Source organism: Garra rufa, chromosome 2 (assembly GCF_049309525.1).
Source record: "Garra rufa chromosome 2, GarRuf1.0, whole genome shotgun sequence".
In the NCBI taxonomy this organism is placed as follows: Eukaryota; Metazoa; Chordata; class Actinopteri; order Cypriniformes; family Cyprinidae; genus Garra; species Garra rufa.
In genome coordinates this window covers 31708646-31729918 of record NC_133362.1, presented here as the reverse complement: position 1 = coordinate 31729918, position 21273 = coordinate 31708646, and the positions used below count along the sequence as shown (strand labels likewise).

Here is a 21273-nt window from a genome sequence, read left to right as displayed (position 1 = left end):
CAACATATGTATATAGTGATGTGGATTTTTTAAATAACTTAAATATTTAATTGGTTTTCTACTACATATTTCAGTAAGAGACATAATTTGTTATATTAAGTCATACAAGTCTCAAATACCCTGGGTTCCCTTTAAAAGAAGTCTCTTGTGCTTACCAAGGCTGCATTCATTTGATCAAAAGTAGAGCAAAAACTAATATTTAGAAATATTATCACAATTTAAAAGAACTGTTTTCTTCATGAACATATTTTAAAATATAATTTTTTCATGTGATGCAAAGCTGAATTTTCAGCAGTCATTACTTCAGTCTTTAGTGTCGCATTACCCTTCAGAAATCATTTTATATCTAAATATCTGTTCAGATATAAATGACTAGAAATATCTCTGGTCATCTGAACAGTCACTAATCATACCTTAATATTGGCCGCACAGCCGTGTTCAACAATGAAAACCTGGGCTCCATCAACCGTTAGTCGAGTCATGGTGTACTTCAGATCCTCTGATGTGCGACAGGGACCAGGCAGGGCTGCATACTACACATACACACAAACACACACTCAGTTTTTCTGAAAATGATATGAATGTCAGCGCAGATGTGTGAGAGCGTTTTCGTAAAACCTTGGCATCACAGGCTCTACGATCAACTCCATGTTGGCAGGTGACAGATGGTTTTGGCTGCTCGAGCTGGAACTCCCGGGACACTACATGAAACAGAAAGCTCTCGCCCCACTCCAGAAGAGACGCACACTGAAACACAAACACTACCAGATCACATCTGCTGTACAAAATGCATACAAACAGTGATTAAAAATAATCATTCTTGACTAATCTCTTAGTGACACATTTAGCAGCTTTTTAAAGAAAACTTAAAAGATTTTAAGTCAGTTATTTCTATCTTTTGCTGTAGTGTGTCAGTATGAAATATCAGTTTACATTTCCACAGATTCATTTTGCTATGATTTTGTAATAATCCAGCGAGATTTTGTTTGCACAAGGAGTCTGACAATATATCTCATCATTATCCAGTCTGTCTGGAATGACATGAAGAAACAGAACAAAATGAGACAGACTAAATCCAGAAGAACTGTGGCAACATCTCCAAATTGCTTCAAGAAACCTACCTGCAAAGCTTCAGTACTGTTAAAAGTTTCAGGCACTTGCGTGTAAAAATGCTCTAAAATGAGGATGCTGTCAAAAATAATGTCATAAATAGATTTTCTTCACCAAGTAACGTCTATTAACTAAATTAAATTAACATCTGGTGGGACCATCCTTTGTGTTTAAAGCAGCTTTTTCCCTAGGTTCCCTAGTTTTTCAAGTAGCTTTGCAGGTAGGTCTCTTGAAGCATCTTGGAGATATTCCCACAGTTCTGCTGGATTTAGTCGGTCTCAGTTTGTTCTTTCTTCATGTTACTCCAGACAGACTATATGCATGACAAACAATTTACAAAATAGTGAAACTTTTGTTTTAGTATTTTAATTAAATTCAACATTTTTTGATTGGTACTTCAGCCTTACCGGGCTGTGAAGGCAAACAAGACAAAAACAAGCAATAAAAGAGTTTTAATTTCACTTTTTGATGTCTATGTACTATTTCCTCACTTACTTTTACACTCATTGGCTAAATGAATTTGTTTAATATGACTATTACACTTCAATATATACATCTTACAGAAAGGAATTGTGAAAATGATTTTTTTTTCTGTAGATCTGTAGTGTTTTAACAAAAACCTAACCTTCACATTTTTTTTAACTTTCCAGTCCACATGTCACCTACGCTTCTATTAAAAGTGCAATTACTGAGAACATTTAATAACACAATGAGTGTTGTGTCAAAATGAGAGGTCATCATGCCAGAGACATTACTTGAAAAAATCCTTACAAAACTCATGCATCCCTTTTGTAGCTTCAAAATGAATAAGTCACCTGTGGCACACTGACTCGTCCTGTAAGAGCTCCAGCTTGAACGTCGATGAGCCAAGCATATTCGAGTGTGTCACTGCCCGCCGGTAAGCCCTCCGCTGAGAACATAGCGTGGGCTCTCATCTGCAACCCCGAGAGGCTCAGATGCCCATCTCTCAACACAGCATCAACAGCAGGCCGCTACACAAACACCAACACACGGGAATACATTACACAAAACAGAAATATCACAACCACCTGAGAGAATATGAATGAGGTCACCTCCACTCACTCCCACCTGATAGTTATCGCTGACAAACACATGTAGAGGCGAGAGAACGAGCTGTAGCATGGTCTCCTTATAACCCTTTTTCATCTCAAAACACAGGCGCTCCATGAAGCCTGTAGGACCCTCTGGGCCATCACTGCTACAGTGCTGCAAAGAGAGAACAAACACGAATTACAACCACACTTGTGATTCCTGAAGGAAAATATCAGTGCCTGCAAGGCAACACAAGAATAGGCTCACAATCACGATGAGTTTAACAATGATGTCATCACTGATGTCTAGGACAATAGCTTCCATGAATGAAGCCGCTGAAGCGGTACTGACCGTTGGAAGTCGTCCATGGACTTTATGCAGGTTGATGAGTACGGTGATATCCCAGGGCCGTAAAGAGAGAGGGTTGGGTGTGTCTTTAGTGCGGTTTTCCACCAGGCCCACCCCGAGCCAACCAGATGAAGAAGAGCAGGAGCTCAGCACAGGGCTGGATAGAGACTCCTCAAAGTCGGTGTACATGTCGTCCTCTCCGAAGTAGTTCTCCTGCACAGATAAACACAACAACAATTCATTTTAAGGGATACTGCAGCCAAAAAAAAAAAAAAGAGTCATTATTTAGTCACCACCTTATTTTACTGTTATTTTAAAGGGATAGTTCACCTGAAATTAAAAGTTCTGTCATTAATTATTCAGCCTCATTTCATTCCAAACCCATAAGATATTTGTTAATCCTTAGAACACAAATTAAGATATTTTTGATGAAATCCAAGACCTTTCTGACCCTGCATAGACAGCTATGCAACTGATACGTTCAAGGCCCAGAAAGATAGTAAGAACATCATTAAAATAGTCCATGTGACATCAGTGGTGCAACCATGACGTTACAAAGCTATGAGAATACTTTTTGTGTACAAAGAAAACAACAATTTCTTCTCTTCTGTGTCAGTCTTTGCCCTTAATTCAAAACAGTACAATAACACTGGATTATTTTATTGATGTCCTTACTACCTTTCTGGGCCTTGAATGTGTCAGTTGCGTTTCTGTCGATGTAGGGTCAGAAAGTTCTTGGATTTCATCAAAAATATCTTAATTTGTGCTCTGAAGATGAACGAAGGTCTTACATGTTTGGGTGAGCAACATGAGGGTGAATAATTAATGACAGAATTTTCATTTTTGGGTGAACTAACCATTTAATATGTCTTTATATGGATAAGAGGAGCAGGTCATTTCTTAAATTCTCACTTGTGACCCTGGACCACAAAACCAGTCTTAAGTAGCATGGGTATATTTGTAGCAATAGCTAAAATACATTGTATGGGTCAAAATTATTTTTTCTTTTATGCCAAAAATCATTAGGATATTAAGTAAAGATCATGTTCCATGTAGATATTTTGTAAAGTTCCTACCATAAATATATCAAAACTTAATTTTTGTTTAGTAATATGCATTGCTAAAAACTTCACTTGGAAAACTTTAAAGGCGATTTTCTCAATATTCAGATTTTTTTTTTGCACCCTCAGATTCCAGATTTTCAAATATCGTCCTATACTAACAAACCATAAATCAATGCAAAGCTTATTTATTTATTCTGCTTTCAGATGATGTATAAATCTCAATTTAAAAAAAATTAGACCATTATGACTGGTTTTGTGGTCCAGGGTCACATTTTTTGTTTCACAAAGAAAATAAAAGGCAGATGATTAAATATATAAATATATCTGCTCAGTTAAAGAACCCTGGACACATATGTGAGTATACATGCATATACATGTGTACCTTGATGGACACTAGCGCTCTGAGAAGAGGGCCATAAAGGGTGATGTGGGAGTCCGGGCTGATCTCCATCTCCACATGTAAACGGTCAGGGGGCAACAAGCTGGGGTCAGAGGAGATTCGAGGTGGAGGAGGCACAGGTGGAACGTGTTCTGGCGGTCGCAGTGCTGACAGCATGGACTCCTCTATTTCTGACACTGCACATAATGTGAAGTAAAGTGTAAAAAGGTCAGGTTATTAAATGTACTTAGCCAGCAAAAACACCACTAAGATATTATAAGCAAATATATACAAGGTACGTCTTATTTGATTTGATAGAGAATGCAGACCTAACAATAAAATAGTAGGTTTACAATATCTATACAATAAGTTTATTATTACAGTTTTATTCAAATGCTTACATGACTGTTTGAGCTGCTGGTCAGTTTTCTGAGGATAGATGGGATGCCAAGTATAGTCTATAATCAGCATGAAGTTCGGCACACTCCAGCAGTCCACCCAACCACCACTGGAAACAAAAACACACACACATAAACACAACAGAAGTGTCAGAAAAGAAGAGGGACAGAAATAGATCAATGGTGCCCTCTTACTCTGCATGAGTCATGTTCCTCCAGCGAGGTTTGCTGTTTTTGGGAGGTGCTCCTTGCCCTTCTGCTGGCATATTGCTGTCTGGAGGGGTTTTACAGTGCTGGTAATCCTTAGTGAGGGTGAGGAATGGGTACCGGCTGGGGTGACAGTCAGGCAGACACAAGCGCATGTCTGTGTCTTCAGCCTATATGAGAATTCAGTGTCATTCAGGGGAGATTTAGGTGGCCGCTTATGACTAATGTCAAATAAGGTTGTAATGGTTGATTATACATAATTCAGCACAACAGACAAGTGCGTGTAAATGTTTGCAAGGGTGTACACTCACTCTCAAACAGAAACGTGTGTTACAGGTGGTCGGGACAAAATCGTGAAATGGCAAAGTGAAGTCAATATTCAGTGTTTCCCCACAGGCACCAAGATAAACTATAGACAAAGAGACCATGATTTGGTTATAGGTTTTTCAGAAATCAAGAATTTTCGGTGAGTAATTAATGACAGAATTTTCATTTTTGCGTAAACTATCCCTTTAAACTGAAGTTTAGAAGTGAGCTTGCAGCCTTGTTTTACAGTCTACATTCCTCATGTTTGGCACTACTACAACAAAGTATTAAAAAGATTAATAGGCTTTGCTGAGACTGTTTAGATCTTTACAGCCTGAACAGAAAACAAAAAAACGAAATAAATTTAAAAAAAAGCTAAATGTTTTCAAAAGAAAGCTAAAATGTATCTTTTTAGTTTGGCTTTAAGCTAAAACACCTTCTCTGAGGCATTCTATGTGGTGTGTTTTCTTTTATTATTAACCTAGTTTAATTTTATGTTATATTAAGGCACTTATATTTGCTCTAATGTAAATTTATTGGTACTAATTGTCTTTTTTTATTATTGTAAAGCACTTTGAGCTGCATTTTCTAAAATTTTCATGAAAGGTAGAATACAAATAACGTTTATTATTATTAATATTAAATATTCAATCAAGCAGCAAGTATGTAAATAAATAAATAAATATTACACACACAAATGGCCAGTTTTACAAAACAGCAAATTAGCGCAAATTTCGCAATTCTCAAAAACAGCACAGGAAGGGGAAATTTCTGCGGGTGATTTACTAACAATGCACAAATTAAAGAACACTCTCTGGTCTCTGCAGTGCCTCCTCCTAGAAATAATAATTGCAGCCATTTCAAGCGCAAAATAGTTTAATATATGCTTTTTGGGGGGTGTTAAATAATGGCGCAAAAATTAATTTGAATGCCCCTGAATGCAAGCTGTTAGTAAAACTGGCCCAAAATCTAGTGTAATTCAGTTCAACAAATCCATTCCAAACTACCATTCAGCATTTTGTCTTCAAAATGTTGTCATCAAAATGACAGAATGTCAAAATTATGTGCAGTGTGTATACAAAGCCTTATTAATTTATTAGATTACCTACAGCATTTACATTTCTCAAACACTATATTTGTTTTTTTCAGTGTCACATCCGTTATGAAAGTCTCGCTTACCGTTCTCCTGCTGTTTGGTGGAGCAGTCGATCCAGTTGTGCTGATTGGCAGCCCAAATCATCTCAAACTGGTGAAAGAGTATCTTAAACTTCCATGAATATGGAACAAATGAGTAGATGTCCGGTTCACTATCGCTGGCCCAATCCTTGATCAGATCTACAGATCACAACACGAGGAGGTCAACTAGAGGACTTTAGTCACAGTAGTTACAGGTGAGAGAGAAATGTTACCTGTGAAAAAGTTCTTCTGTGCATAGATGAAGTGGTACGTGGCTTTGTAAACCTCAATCTCACACTGCCAGGACTGGGGCATGTTCCATTCGCGCGGGTAACTGGCTATGACATGAAACTGAGGAGTTAAGGAAGAGAAGAAATTGCTTATTAAAGTTTTTATTTTTGTTTTGTTTGTGGACAAAAAGTATTCTTGTAGCTTCATAACATTATGGTTGAACCACCGTTTCCATTAACCGATGTTTTGCGACTAAAATGTAATTTTTTCCTCTTGCGATAAGTCCTGGCAATGGACGTTGGTGGGTTTACGTACGTCGAAGCCACTGCTTCAGCCATTAATTTTAATTGTAGGAGACATAGGTATCTATCTTTACAGAAGGAGAGTCGCTTCTGGGATGCTTCTGAAACGCGCGCCTGGTATAAACACAAGCATTGACTAGAGTGGCCGCATTCAGCTATGCAGACTTGTGCGGTGTAAATAAGGTGCAGTGTAAATTATCCAAGCTTTAATGGCAAGTAAAGTGTCTTATTCAAGCATTGTGTAGTAAATACTTGTGTAAGCTGCCACATATGAGGTGTTTTTTGAGGTTATAGTTAAAGAACATTAAAGAATGATCATGTGACTTATATATACAAGGTAACCTGTAAATGCAAAAAAAGCCATTTTAATTGCAGTTTTCCGCAATACTCCTTCTTCGGATTGCCTGAAAAACCACCTTTTGCAAGCGTAAAAACTTTTATGCTAAATATGGGATTTTTGGCAAAATTGCATGTTTCCATTAGGCATATTTTCAATTTGCAAATTAAAGGGTAATGAAAACACTGCTAATATCCTTACTACCTTTATGGGCCTTGAACATGGAACATCTATGCAGGGTCAGAAAGCTCTCGTATTTCATCAAAAATACCTTAATTTGTGGTCCGAAGATGACCAAAGGTCTTAAGGCTTTGGAACATCATGAGAGCAATTAACGACAGAATTTTCATTTGGGTGAACTATCCCTTTAGGAAAATGTGTAGATTTAATAGTATTCATTATACATACTATTACAATCATCACAAAAATTTTTCAGTGAATTTATATTCATCACTTGTTTCAAAAGCCCAATACAAATCTATGCTGATGTTACAACTCTCCCCAAAGTGCTGCGTGGGTGAATGTCAGCAAAGTGGAGAAGGGCCTCACAAAATGCAATATTACAAATATTACTTCTCTAAACTCATGTTTTGTAACAAATTTCCCATCTTCAACAATAAATTTCAAGACAATTACTGTCAGATCTCAAATCGCCTGCAGCAAGCAATGTTCCTATTTTGTGACGATTATCAGTTCTGTACACTGAAAGTTTCAAGTTACTCAGTGTATTGAAGGGCTACACTTGTCTGGTAAACATGACCCTAAACTAGTGTTGACCAACTAGTCAAAATGCATAGCTTTGAATAACACTTATATGTGTAAAAATCTTTAGGATATTAAAGGAGAAGTTCACTTTCAAAACAAAAATTTACAGATAATTTACTCACCTTCTTGTCATCCAAGATGTTAATGCCTTTCTTTCATCAGTCGTAAAGAAATTGTGTTTTTTGGGGAAAACAGTTCATGATTTTAATCCATATAGTGGACTTCTATAGTGCCCGCGAGTTTGAACTTGTTTGCATGTTCACTTTGTAAACACTGGGTCGGGCGATTTTGAAGTTGGAGGAGAAAATGAGATGGGAGTTTTTCAACATACCCTAACTGTCTTGAACCGGAATACACAGGAATACACGGAATACAGAGTTTACGCAGAGCTAGACAAGATGAGCATTTGAGATTAAAAGTATATAGAAGTATATAAAAGTATATTGAGTATATAATTTGTTACTTTTTTTTAGAAAATAACCGATTATTTCACTAGATAAAACACTGGGATCGTGTAGAGCCCTTTTAAGCTGCATTTAAACTGTATTTTGGAAGTTCAAACTCGGGGACACCATAAACGTCCACTATATGGAGAGAAATCCTTAAATGTTTTCCTCAAAAACATAATTTCTTTACGACCCGGATGACAAGGGGGTGAGTAAATTATCTGTACATTTTTGTTCTGGAAGTGAACTTCTCCTTTAAGTAAAGACCATGTTCCATTAAGATATTTTGTAAATTTCCTATCTCAAATATATCAAAACGTAATTTTTGATTAGTAATATGCATTGCTAAGAACTTTATTTGGAAAACTTTAAAGGCGATTTTCTCAATATTTATATTTTTTGCACCCCCAGATTCCAGATTTTCAAATAGTTGTATCTCAGCCAAATATTGTCCTAACAAACCATGCATCAATGGAAAGCTTATTTATTCAGCTTTCAGAAGATGTATAATCTCAGTTTCTAAAAAATCGACCCTTATGACTGGTTTTGTGGTCCAGGGTCACATATAAACAATAAAATCATGTGCTGCACTCACAGCCAGCATCTCAGCCTCTAGCAATGTCCTGTACTGCATACTGCTGGTTGCATCTACATGTAATAACTGGCCTTTAACAGTGGGAGAATAACCTAAACAGAAACAGAAAGACAAAAAACAGTGTTAGAAATAGAAAGATATAAATCACAGAAGGGAAAAACTGCAGTTCATAATAATAATGCGTCCAGTGTCAATAACTGGTCAAATGTCATGCTCACTAACTACTCTAACTACTACTAACTACTCTACTTTAACTGGTTATTTTTCTGCCAAGTTTCGAAAGTTACCATTCTGCCCAACAGTCATGGGTATGTTGACCTCGAGGTAAGAACCTGCTCCTACATTCACATGGACCGCATTAGTCTCCTGCGAAGACAAATGGATTATGGGTTAGTGAGTAAACAAGACATAAGAGGGTACACATTGTTCTTATGAATGCAAGCAAACTTTGCCCTAGCAAACATTTATGCAGAGGAGTGTGCGACTGAAAAATGAATCATTAGGTGTGTATGCGTATAAATACCCTGTTTTTTGTGAAAAGCAGGTCTATTGTCGCATCGGCTATTATGTTCATACGCAACTCAAAGGCAAGGATCTGTCTGGGTTTGCCTGGTGTGGCGACATCGCTCACTTTCATTGGCTGATAGTCTGCAGGCAGGAAAAACTTCCATAGGCTGTCTCTGTAAGGGTCAAATCACAATGTAATGAATGGATTTTTTTTTTAAAGAAATTAAAACTTTTATTTGGTAAAGTCATTTATAATTTTACAAAAGATTTCTATTTTAAATAAATGTAGCTTTCTATTCATTACAGAAACCTGAAGAAATGTAACGATCTGCTCAAAAATTAACTATCACAACTGTTTTTAACATTGATAATGATAAGAAATGTTTCTTGAGCACCAAATCAGCAGAAGGTTTTCTGAAGGATCATGTGACACTTAAAACTGAAGTAAAGTTTGCTGAAAATTCAGCTTTGCCATCACAGGAATTAATTAATATTTCGATTTTAAAACATAAAAACTGGAAACAGTTATTTTAGTGATTGTGTGCAGGTACCTTTGTCTGTCGGCCCACGGGCCATAGTTAAAATCTGTTCCTTTGCCACAAACAATGTCTAAACCCCAGCATGGAGGCAAGTCCTGTAGCTTGGCATCTTCAGAGCAGGCTTCTGTATCTCCATTCTCCAGTTCCTCTGGTACCAAACCTAAAAAACACACAGGAAACAGTTGTAAAATCACTCTTATCACTCTTTATGCCAATGTACACATCACCAGATCAGACTTTTATTCACAAATGTGACCCTGGACCACAAAACCAGTCATAAGGGTCAATTTTTGGAAATTGAGATTTATACATCATCTGAAAGCTGAATATATAAACTTGCATTGATGTATGGTTTGTTAGGACAGGACAATATTTGTCCGAGATATAACTATCTGAAAAAAAAATCGAAACATTAAGAAAATCCCCTAAAAAGTTCTTAGCAATGCATATTACCAATCAAAAATTTAACTTTATATATTTATGGTAGGAAATACAAAATATCTTAATGGAACATGATCTTTACTTAATATCCTAATGATTTTTTGCATTAAAGAATAATTTGACAGTGTATTTTTGGCAATTGCTACAATGCAGTACTTAAGACTGTTTTTTTGGTCCAGGGTCACAAATATAAAAAAGAAAGAAGATTAATCAATCACAGCGATTACCTGGTTCATCCTGGTAGTAGTAGATGTCCACATCATTCGATTGCATGACAACAAATCCCTCTCCCATGAGCCTGGGAGGTCTAGAGACAGGAAATCACTTTTTAAACAACCGCTACATCACTCTAACAGATCACTAATCATTACTAATCCAGCAGCTGACAATCAAGTCTAATTTTCTAGCATACCAATTTATTACATCAATAAAAATTAACGCATGCTTACTTTCAAATGACACAAGAAAAAGCTTATCTATACGAGAAGCAATTAATCTTCAGGTCATTATGTTAATATTATTTTCAATCTAAATTACACAGATCAGTGCGTATAATTGTTGTAACTAATGGAACAAATGAACGTCTGATTAATTAAATAAACCTTGTGTTTAAAACAGCACAATTATAACCTTTGATAATTATATTTATATAACAATACACACACATGCAGAGTAAATTCATTGCGTCATAATGCAGCAAAAGACTGTGTACTCTCACTATGGCTGATTCAACTAAAAAAGGGTCCTTCGCATCTATACATCTGTAGCTGAACAATCTGTACTATATTTCTGCCAGTTTGCAGATTTGCATTATTTTAACAATTTTTCACTCAGTCACTCAGTGCTCTATTTTAACCATTTGTTTGCATTGCATTGGTCACGTGTCATTTATATGAGTTATAACTTCTATACTCTAATATGTGACCATATTTTTCTTTGTGTGTATAAAACCTTTACAAAGTTTTGCTAGTGTTTTTCTGTGGGTATTAATAAAATGTTTTTTCCTCTTCTTACCTCTATTTGTACAACATGTCACTTGAACGGCAGTGGTAATTTGCCATTTATTATACCCTGCATCAATCCAGTCATATTGCCATATTCTCCTATATTCTATTTATACATCATGTCATGTGCACTGTATGGTCACCGGACACATACATTATCACTCGTGCACAGCACCTACTCTATTTTTAATACATGCCATTTCAGGCATGGGATCAGCTAGAGATTAATGGAGTATTAATAGAATTGGTATTATTTAAGTATCTGCCAAAAGTTTACCATTATTTTATTTATTATTAAGACAGAGAAATTTGGATATGTTCATGAATTGCATTAATATCTATCTGACTTTATGTTCTCAGAAATCACAATTTAAATGCATATACACTACCAGTCAAAAGTTTTTGGACAGTGAGATTTTTAATGTTTTTAAAGTCTCTTCTGCTCGCCATGCCTGCATTTATTTGATCCAAAAAACAGCAAAAGCAGTAATATTACTGAAAGAAAGAAATATTACTATTGAAATATTATTAAAAGAATATTTTTTACTAGCCTTTTTCAAACATTTTATTATTATTATTTGTATAATTATTGTATATTGAATTCATTTTTTGGGGGGCGGGGGTTATAGAAATTAATATTTTTATTTAGCAAGAATGCTTTAAATTGATCAAAAGTGATAATAAAGACATTTATAATGTTACAAAAGATTTCTATTTCAGATAAATGCTGTTCTTGTGAACTTACTATTCATCGAAGAAACCTGAAACAAATTCTACATAATAATAACAAATGTTTTTTGAGCAGCAAAGTGCTACAAATTCAGCTTTGAAATTCCATGAATAAATTACATTTTAAAATATATTTAAATAGAAAACAGTTATTTTAAATAGTAAAAATATGTCAACATTTTACTGTTTTTGCTATACTTTAGATCAAATCAACGCAGGCTTGGTGAGCAGAAGAGACTTCTTTAAGAAACATTAAATTATTATTATACAATTATTCAGTGTAAATGATAAAGTCTAAGAGCAGAAAATCACCAGAGATATTAAATATACATTTTGCACTCATGAACATATCCAAATTTCTGACTTAATAATAGATAAAATTATAATAATAATAAAATGTATTAATAAATACTCTTGTTTTGATATATCTATTAATCAAAGAACTTTAAACCAAAATTTTGATCAAATAAATGTGCATAAAATATGTGTTGTAAAAACATTTTAACAATCACATACTTTTAATAGTGTATAATTAATAGTGTATTCATTTTGATAGTGTAAACAAAAGGCTATTTACATAAAAACAAACCAATTTTGACCCTGAACCACAAAACCAGTCATTAGTGTCAATTTTTTGAAATTGAGATTTATATGTAAATGGAAAGCTTATTTATTCAGCTTTCAGGTGAAGTATAAATCTCAATTTCAAAAAACTGTATATGGTTTATTAGGATAGGATAATTATTTGGCCATGATACAACTATTTGAAAATCTGGAAAAATGTAAATATTGAGAAAATGCCTTTAAAGTTGTCCAAATGAAGTTCTTAGCAATACATACCACTAATCAAAAATTAAGTTTTGATATATTTATGGTAGGAAATTGACAAAATATGTTCATGGAACATGATCTTTACATAAAAAGAAAAATCAATAATTCTGACCCATACAATGTATTTTTTATCTATTGCTACAAACATACCCGTTCTACTTAAGACTGGTTTTGTGGTCCAGGGTCACAATTATGTTATTGTCTATTTCAATAGTTTATATGCCACCACAAGAAATTGTGCTTACCAGGTGATTTCATGCAATCTTCAAATAATATACATTATGTGTATTTGCACCTCAGATTAGATTATAGCTATTTCAATGACTCTGTACTTGCACAATGACAAAAGATTGAATCTAATCTAATCTACCCCAACCGACTAGAGATTATTAGACTCACTCATCATTTTGAAGGCCCAGGTATCGTGGGCTGGGCACCAGCATGACGCGCACGTTCTCCAGAGAACCCTTCACAATGTGCATGAACTGATCCAAATGGCTGCTAGGTGGTTTGGTGGCATATGTCAGGAAGGCGTCGTCAAAATTCATACAGAGGGTCTGAGGAAGGTGGTGATTACCAAATGCTACACGACCCTGAGAGCAAGACCAGCGAGAGTTAGGTAAGATGAGACATGGGAAAGTAAATACCAAATAGATTTATTTCAGTTCATTGTTACAGTATGGAGTATGAATGACGCAGGTAGAAGAGTGCTGATGTCAGACAGGAAACGGGTGAATGGGAGAAACATTGAGTGCAGTACTCACTGTACTGATGTTGACTTTGATGACGGGGATGAGAGACCTCCAAGAAGACGACGGGTCCGGAGTCTCGGCTTTGATGTGAACACTTCAAAAACAACAAAAACACATCTTCATTCATGAGTACCTTTAGACATGAAGTACTTCAGCTTTACCGCCTAAACAAAAATGAACAATAAATCAATGGTTTTGTTGCCATCACAAACACTGCCTGTATGCAGAAATGCTCAAACAAAATGAAGCTAGATATAAAACACTTCATGTCAGAAAATTAAACAAACCCATTTTATTGCTAAGTAATACTGACAGCCTCACTTGCTAAATTGAAGGTCATATGAGTAATATCTGCACATTTTAAAATCAAACAAAAAAAGGTCTTTTTTTTTTTTTAAACAGGCTTCACAAACACTTCCTGTCGTCCATTATTCAGCAAACAGATGGACAGTTATGCCAATGTTTCTATGCTGGGACTTTGTTTACACTGAGGAAATCAGTCTATAAATAGTTGTTTCTGCATATTAAAAGCTGGTCCACAAGAAAGTGTTTCAACATTTAAAAAAAACAACTGAATTTTAGGCTGCTTTAACACTGCAAGACTTAATCCACAGATCCCATCTTCTTACAATATCCGATTTTTTGGCCCACCTGTTTACGTTCACTTTAGACATGACTGGTATCTGAAATCTATGTTTAAAATAATTCCCGCCCCAAATGATTGTCAGTGATCACTTTATTATGCACAAGGTAGATCATCGAGTTTTGAATGGCCGGGCTACAGTTGAGGTCAAAAGTTTACATCTCCCTTTCAGAATCTGCAAAATGTTAATTATTTTTCTTAAAATAAGAGGGATCATACAAAATGCATCTTAATGTTTATTTAGTACTGACCTGAATAAGATATTTCACATAAAAAATGTTTACATATAGTCCACAAGAAAAATAGTTACATTTTTAAAAATGACCCCGTTTAAAAGTTTACATCCCCATGATTCTAATTACTGTGTACCTACTTGAATGATCCACAGCTGTTTTTCTTTTTGTTTAGTTGTTTATGAGTCCCTGCTGTTTATCAGAAAAATCCTTCAGGTCCCACAAATTTGTTGGCTTTCCAGCATTTTTATGTATTTGAACCCTTTCCGGCAATGACTGCATAATTTTGAGATCCATCTTTTCACACTGAGGACAACTGAGGGACTCATATGGAACTATTACAGAAGGTTCAAATGCTCATTGGTGCTCCAGAAGGAGAAACCATGCCTTAAAAGCTAGGGGTGAAAACATTTGAACAGAATGGAGATGTTCAAATTTTTCTTATTTTGCCTAAATATCATATTTTGTAATTAAGTACTGCCCTTCAGAGGCTACAGAAGATAGTTACATGTTTCCCAGAAGACAAAATAAGTTAAATTTACCCTAATCTTTAAATTCAAAAAGTTTTCACCCCCGGGTCCTAATTGTTTTTTCCTTCTGGAACATCAACGACATAGTATTAAGAATCAAGCATATGTAAACTTTTGAACGGGACATTTTTATAAATTCAGCTGAATATCTAAACATTTTTGTATATGAAATATCTTATTCAGGTCAGTACTAAATAAACAATAACAAACATTTTGTATGATCCCTCTTATGGTAAAATAACATTTTGCTGATTCTGAAAGGGAGATGTAAACTTTTGACCTCAACTGTATATCAATTATTTATATAATTCACGTCAAGTGGCCATTATTATTTCCCATCATGGATAACAGCTGCCATGGATGTTTTCCAGGACAAAATGTGACATGGGAAAATAGCAGTATTTTCATTTCTTATTTTATCTACAACTCAGAGGTAGCAGCAAGATTATATTTATTTAAATAAATTCTAATTAATTAACAAGAGAAAGACAGAGAGTGTGTGAGCAAGTGTGAAGCTTGAGAACAAGTGAAGGTTGTTGATTTAAGCAGCGTTGCCAGGTTTTCACAACAAAACCAGCCCAATTGCTATTCAAAACTAGCCTAAAACTAGCCCAGTCATGTTTCGTCGTGTAAAATACATATATGTATTTTTTAAAGGGTTCCCCTGGTAAAATTAGCATACCAGGGGTTAAATATCACATTACTGGGGTCGCTTCAACCCGCAGACATGAAAAACAACCCACGGCAAAAGTGTTAAATTAGCCCAGTTTTGTAAAACTGCGGACTTGGCAACACTGTGTTTTAATTACAAAAACTGCTAAGTTATCAACGCTGCGTTTCCCAAAAGCATCATAAACCTAAGTTGATCGTAGCTCCATTGGTGACAGTGGTTCAACTTAGGCTTACGATGCTTTTGGGAAATGCGGCCCGACACCTTGCTGAGAAATATAATGTAGCTTTTAGCGGCAAAGCTGTTGTATTTATAAAATTCACAGGGCATAGGTTGAAAACCAGCTCCTGAATGTGCAATTTCTTACCTACAGTTAAACTTTATTCAAAATGTACCTTTAACATTTCTCACATTATCACAGTTTATTCGCTGTAGTTTAGAAAATGGTAATAAAATATGACAAGAATGCAGAGTTAAATAGTGTCAGAACAAATTCATCTTGATAAGGTTAGATAACGTTTATAGAAAGGTATGTAATGGATTACAATCGACCAAAAATTCACACAACTGTTAGTATGACCATATTTACACAACTATCAATACTCTGTTAACCAATTACCAAGAAATGGTTAATATTGTTCAGTCTGTGGTGTAAAAAGGTCACATTAGCAATTAAAGAAAAAACACTTGAGCAGGTCAAAGTGTCTAAATAATTTATCATCATTTTCTGGTGTCTGAATAATTTTGGGTTTGATTGTATATAAAGTTTCCATCTCAATCAAATGTGGCACACCCAGCATTAAACCGCTATCTTTATGCAAACATGTCATCCCTGCATTGGGAATCGGATATCGGATATGTATCTGATTAAAATATACATTTGGAAGTGGCCTAGATCGGATGCGAGAGAAATCGTTCTCGTGCAGATTTGAGCAAATCTGATTTTTCTGATTTCTGTGCCAGTGTAAATGCAGCCTTAGGCAGTTTTTTTTTTGTATTAGCGCAGTGTTTACCTCTCCAGGGATTTATCCCTCTGCTCTCTGCCTCTCTCCTCATCCCGGTGGGGTGGGATAAGGGTGGGATCTAGGCCAAATATTTCCTGAAGCCGAGCGTACAGATCCGTGCGATTATACACATGGAACTCAAAGCCGTTAACAGTGACATAGAGCCGTGTCTCAGCCTTTGGGTCTGAAAACAGCAAAACCAACAATATATGTACATGCATTTAACTCACAATACAAGACTAAGTACTGATCAACCAAATCAAGGAATAACACTACAAAATTTGTGGGATTGATGTTATGATAAAACACGTCACCTCAACAAAAGCACAACATAAATCTGTCACAATTTGCGTGGGTTGTTTGTTATGCTTTTGCACTGACCGTGTTGTTTCTGTTTGGGGTTGTACATCTTCCACCAACGGAATATAAGTAACCCATCTTGAATTCTGAAAAAAGTTAAGTCCAATAGAGTAAATAAAGATGGGATATAACCCACAAACAATGAGACAATGCTCAACACACTGACAACAGGAGTAAGTAGAGTGTCAAAAAAGCAATATAAGCATAATAAGGAATTAAATAAAAACAACAGAGTTTGAATTATGCAGTGTTGTGTACCTGATTGACATGTCTTCATTGATGAAATAGACATCCCGGAACATGACCTTGCCAGACAGCACAGATAATGAAAATGAACCTGTAAAATAAAAGAATAAATAAATGTATGAAACAGAAAAATCAATCATGAAAAAATGAACAAAAGACAACAATATTTAGGCTAGCTCACCGATGTGTATGTATCCATTCTTATAGAGACGGTTAATGATGAGGGTGAGGACGAGTCCAATATTACGGGAATTGTAGTATGTCAGGTATATGATCCATCCACATGACATAATAGTGGCTGTGGAAAGCATAAATCCAAACAAAACATACACTTAAACCACTATCCTTAATAAAATTTCCTGATAATTTACTCAACCCCTTGTCATCCAAGATGGTCATGCCTTTCTTTCTTCAGTCAAAAAGAAATTAAGGTTTTTGAGGAAAACATTCCAGGATTTTTCTCCATATAGTGGACTTCAATGGGAGTCAATGGGTTGAAGGTCCACAATTGCAGTTTCAATGCAGCTTTAAAGGGCTCTACAGGATCCCAGCCGAGGATCAAGGGTCTTATCTAGCAAAACGATCAGTCATAGAAAAAAAAAAAATAATAATAATAATACCTTTTTAACCACAAATGGTCATAGTCTACAACTTCACGCATTGCGTAATCATGTTGGAAAGGTCACCCATGTTTAGTTCTTCATCTGTGTACTCCAGTTCAAAAAGGTAGGGTAGGGCGAAAAACTCATTTTCTTCTTACGGTTTAACCTTTTGTTAAAGGCGTTTGACTTTCTTTGCACGTTCGCTTTGTAAACACGGGTCGGTACTTCCGCCTACGTCAAGCACGACCTTTCCAACATAAAATCATGGATGCAAAATCAAGATGAGCATTTGTGGTTAAAAAGTAGGGATGCACCGAAATGAAAATTCTTGGCCGAAGCCGAAACAAAAATTACACACTGGGCCGAAGGCCGATTACCGAACACGGTTTTTCGTGTTTTTCCCCATGTATTTTGCCAATTTTTTTCACCATTGCATAAATTAAATAGCCAAGATTTGCTTTTTACAGTTTTGTCTTGCTTTTCAAAGAAAAAAAAAATAAATTACAAAACAACAATTTAAAAATATTTATTTAACACTGAACATTTTAAACATTCTAGTAGACATTATAGCCTACCAACAAAGTACAATTTAACTTAAAATTAGTAAAGGCTATTTTTAAGACCCCATTCTTGAATCAGGCATGTGTTTTTACAGTTTTTTACAGACGCTAGGACACATTTCTCAATACTTAGGTCACTTTTGCAAAACTCTTGACACAGTGTGCACAACAGAAGTCTATGTGGGCTAAACTGAGGATCAATTATCATTGTTTTGGCACAAAATGCATTCAATAACTACATCTCTCAAATTTCATGCATTCTTTTCTCACTCAGACACAACAACTGCCAAAAATCTGTGTACGTACAGGACATTTTGCACGTGCTTACATACTGTTTTCAAAACTGTTAAACTTATGTTCAAAACAATAACATAATGCAAAACTGAACAAGACAGCAAAATTCAACAGCAATATTTTATTGAAACATATTTCAAATCTAAAAATGCGAGTAGATTAGCGTTACTATTGTATCTGTATCAGTGGATGATGTGTATACAAATTCTTGTATTTTGGAATTACTTAGTGCAAAAAAAATAAAATAAATAAATGACATAAAATATTGACGAATTCTGCATCATGTCTGATTCATTCCAGTAACATATATTGCAGTTATAAACAATATATATTGCAATTATAAACAGAGATGTGTCCTTGTTTTACACAAGAAAACACTGTGTAATGCTACATGTTGTTAGTGTTTTTTAGCTCATTGTTTTGTGAGTGACAAAGTGTGTTTGTCGGCTGTCAACCTTTGCTAGTGTTCTGGAAGAATGAGTTTATTTGAGACCTGAATAAAGTGTTTTGGTAGTTGTGGTGCATTTTGAATGTGAAATGAACTGCTTTGCCAAGCTGAAAGTCGGTTACGAGAATTGTGTGAAGAGTTTTGCAAAAGTGACCTAAGTATTGAGAAATGTGTCCTAGCGTCTGTAAAAAACTGTAATGTACAAATAAATGTAGCCTTGCTGAGCAAAGAAGAACGTTATAATAAATGTATTGATAGAGCTGTTGTAATGATTGTTTTTTTTATTATATTTTATTTTACAGAACAACAGTAAAATTACAAATGCTAACATTTATGAATGTTGACTTTTATTTTGGCGGAAACCCAAAAGAAGACCTCAGTACTACTTTTTGCTGACAGAAGCAGATTTTTGAATGATTCTAAAGAGCTCATGCAGCGCTGTCAGAATAAATACAATTTGTGCGTGTATTAGACAATATAACATTCTGTAGTTTATTTACTAATGGTTTAAGGCTATTTCCTGATTTAAGTCATTATACAGTAACCAGCAACAACCACCCCTTTCTCTTCTCATGGAAGACATGCGATGCGATACTAAACAGTCTTGTGCTGTCGGTACAGTTTTAAATGCTTCCACACTGCCGACATGTTTGCTGCATTAGTGCGCGCCTCTATTTGATCGTGTCACGTCATTGTTTGGCTATTTTAGGCTGAATAATTTCAGTTGCCGAACATTCGGTACATCCCTATTAAAAAGTATAGAATTTTTTTTTTTTTTTTTAGAAAATGAGTGATCATTTCGCTGGATAAAACCCTTATTCCTCAGCTGGGATCATGTAGAGGCCTTTGAAGCTGCACTAAAACTGCAATTTGGACCTTCAACCCATTGATCCCCAGTGTAGTCTATATACTACTATATGGAGAAAAATCCTGGAATGTTTTCCTCAAAAACCATACATTCTTTTCCAATGAAGAAAGAAAGACATGAACATCTTGGATGACATGGGGGTGAGTAAATTCTGGAATTTAATTCTGGAGTGAACTAATCCTTTAAGTTGTTTACATATAGCGCAAAGAAATTTCATGAATGATATTTGTAAAAAAAAAAAATCATTTTATTTCAGACAGACAGAAATAAAGTAATCTAAAATGGTGCGTGTGTCAACTTGTCAACCAATGCGATGCACTAGGCACATTTTTCTAATTGTGATCTGCAGAATGAAAACAATTTCTAAATCACATTAGACGCCCACTTACCCACGAGGAGCCACACAAAGTTGGAGTTGCGTCTGGTGAGGTAGTCATCTAATTCATTATAACTGGGGAAACTGGTGTTGGCTTTCTCCATGGTTACACCCCACTGCAGATAAGCAGAATAGACATCACTATCAAATTACACCGGGTTTGCATCAACCTCTGACTTATGAAGAACACTGCCAATGCGCAATCAGCAGACTATTCACAAACACAGTGTGCAAAAAGGGAGGTTCTTAAGCGAAAGAGAGAATTAGTTCATCAACAGTCCTAAAATGATCCACCATCTTGGAAAACATTCACATAATTAGGACTCCATGTTGTGTGCGTCACATTTCAGTGTTTTTAGTAAACTGCTGGCAATGTAATCTGAGTGCATTTACAGTCATGTGAATCAGTTTGAGCCTCTTATAGTGGAGCGCTTTTGCTAAAGAGGAAGTCTATGTAGTTTTTGTATTGACATATGTGACCCTGGACCACAAATTCAGTCTAAGTAGCACAGGTATATTTATAGCAATAGCTAAAAACACATTGTATGGGTCAAAATTATCGATTTTGCTTTAATGCTAAAAATCATTAGAATATTAACTATTTAATGAAGACATTTTATAAATTTCCTACTGTAAATATATCAAAACTTTTTTTTTTGATTAGTAATATGCATTGCTAAGAACTTCATTTGGACAACTTTAAAGGCCATTTTCTCAATATATTTAGTTTTTTCTGCACCCTCAGATTACAGATTTTCAAATAGTTGTATTTCGAACCAAATATTGTCCTATCCTAACAAACCATACATCAATGAAAAGCTTATTTATTCAGAATTTACCCTTATGACTTTGTTTTGTGGTCCAAAGTCACATATGTGGTGGTAAAACAAGATCTCATGGAACTGTGTGAGAAAATCTT

At 35.3% G+C, this 21273-nt stretch overlaps 1 protein-coding gene across 1 annotated transcript in view; it reads right to left on the bottom strand.

Moving 5' to 3' along the window:
* The window catches only part of kiaa1109 (KIAA1109 ortholog), an 88227-nt gene extending 67769 nt beyond the window's left edge, over positions 1-20458 (bottom strand). Inside the window, exons 1-23 of the mRNA XM_073834118.1 lie at positions 20368-20458; positions 17388-17504; positions 17219-17297; positions 16982-17046; positions 16610-16784; positions 13533-13614; positions 13168-13361; positions 10432-10511; positions 9776-9923; positions 9241-9397; positions 9005-9083; positions 8718-8809; positions 6275-6392; positions 6045-6200; positions 4871-4968; positions 4548-4729; positions 4356-4462; positions 3958-4151; positions 2515-2724; positions 2200-2337; positions 1926-2102; positions 619-747; positions 414-533 (exon numbers count right to left, since the gene is read on the bottom strand). Coding sequence (XP_073690219.1) covers positions 414-533; positions 619-747; positions 1926-2102; positions 2200-2337; positions 2515-2724; positions 3958-4151; positions 4356-4462; positions 4548-4729; positions 4871-4968; positions 6045-6200; positions 6275-6392; positions 8718-8809; positions 9005-9083; positions 9241-9397; positions 9776-9923; positions 10432-10511; positions 13168-13361; positions 13533-13614; positions 16610-16784; positions 16982-17046; positions 17219-17297; positions 17388-17504; positions 20368-20458 — 2988 coding nt within the window. The remainder of the gene's footprint in view (positions 1-413; positions 534-618; positions 748-1925; positions 2103-2199; positions 2338-2514; positions 2725-3957; positions 4152-4355; positions 4463-4547; positions 4730-4870; positions 4969-6044; positions 6201-6274; positions 6393-8717; positions 8810-9004; positions 9084-9240; positions 9398-9775; positions 9924-10431; positions 10512-13167; positions 13362-13532; positions 13615-16609; positions 16785-16981; positions 17047-17218; positions 17298-17387; positions 17505-20367) is intronic.
* Between the last annotated feature and the right edge of the window lie 815 nt (positions 20459-21273).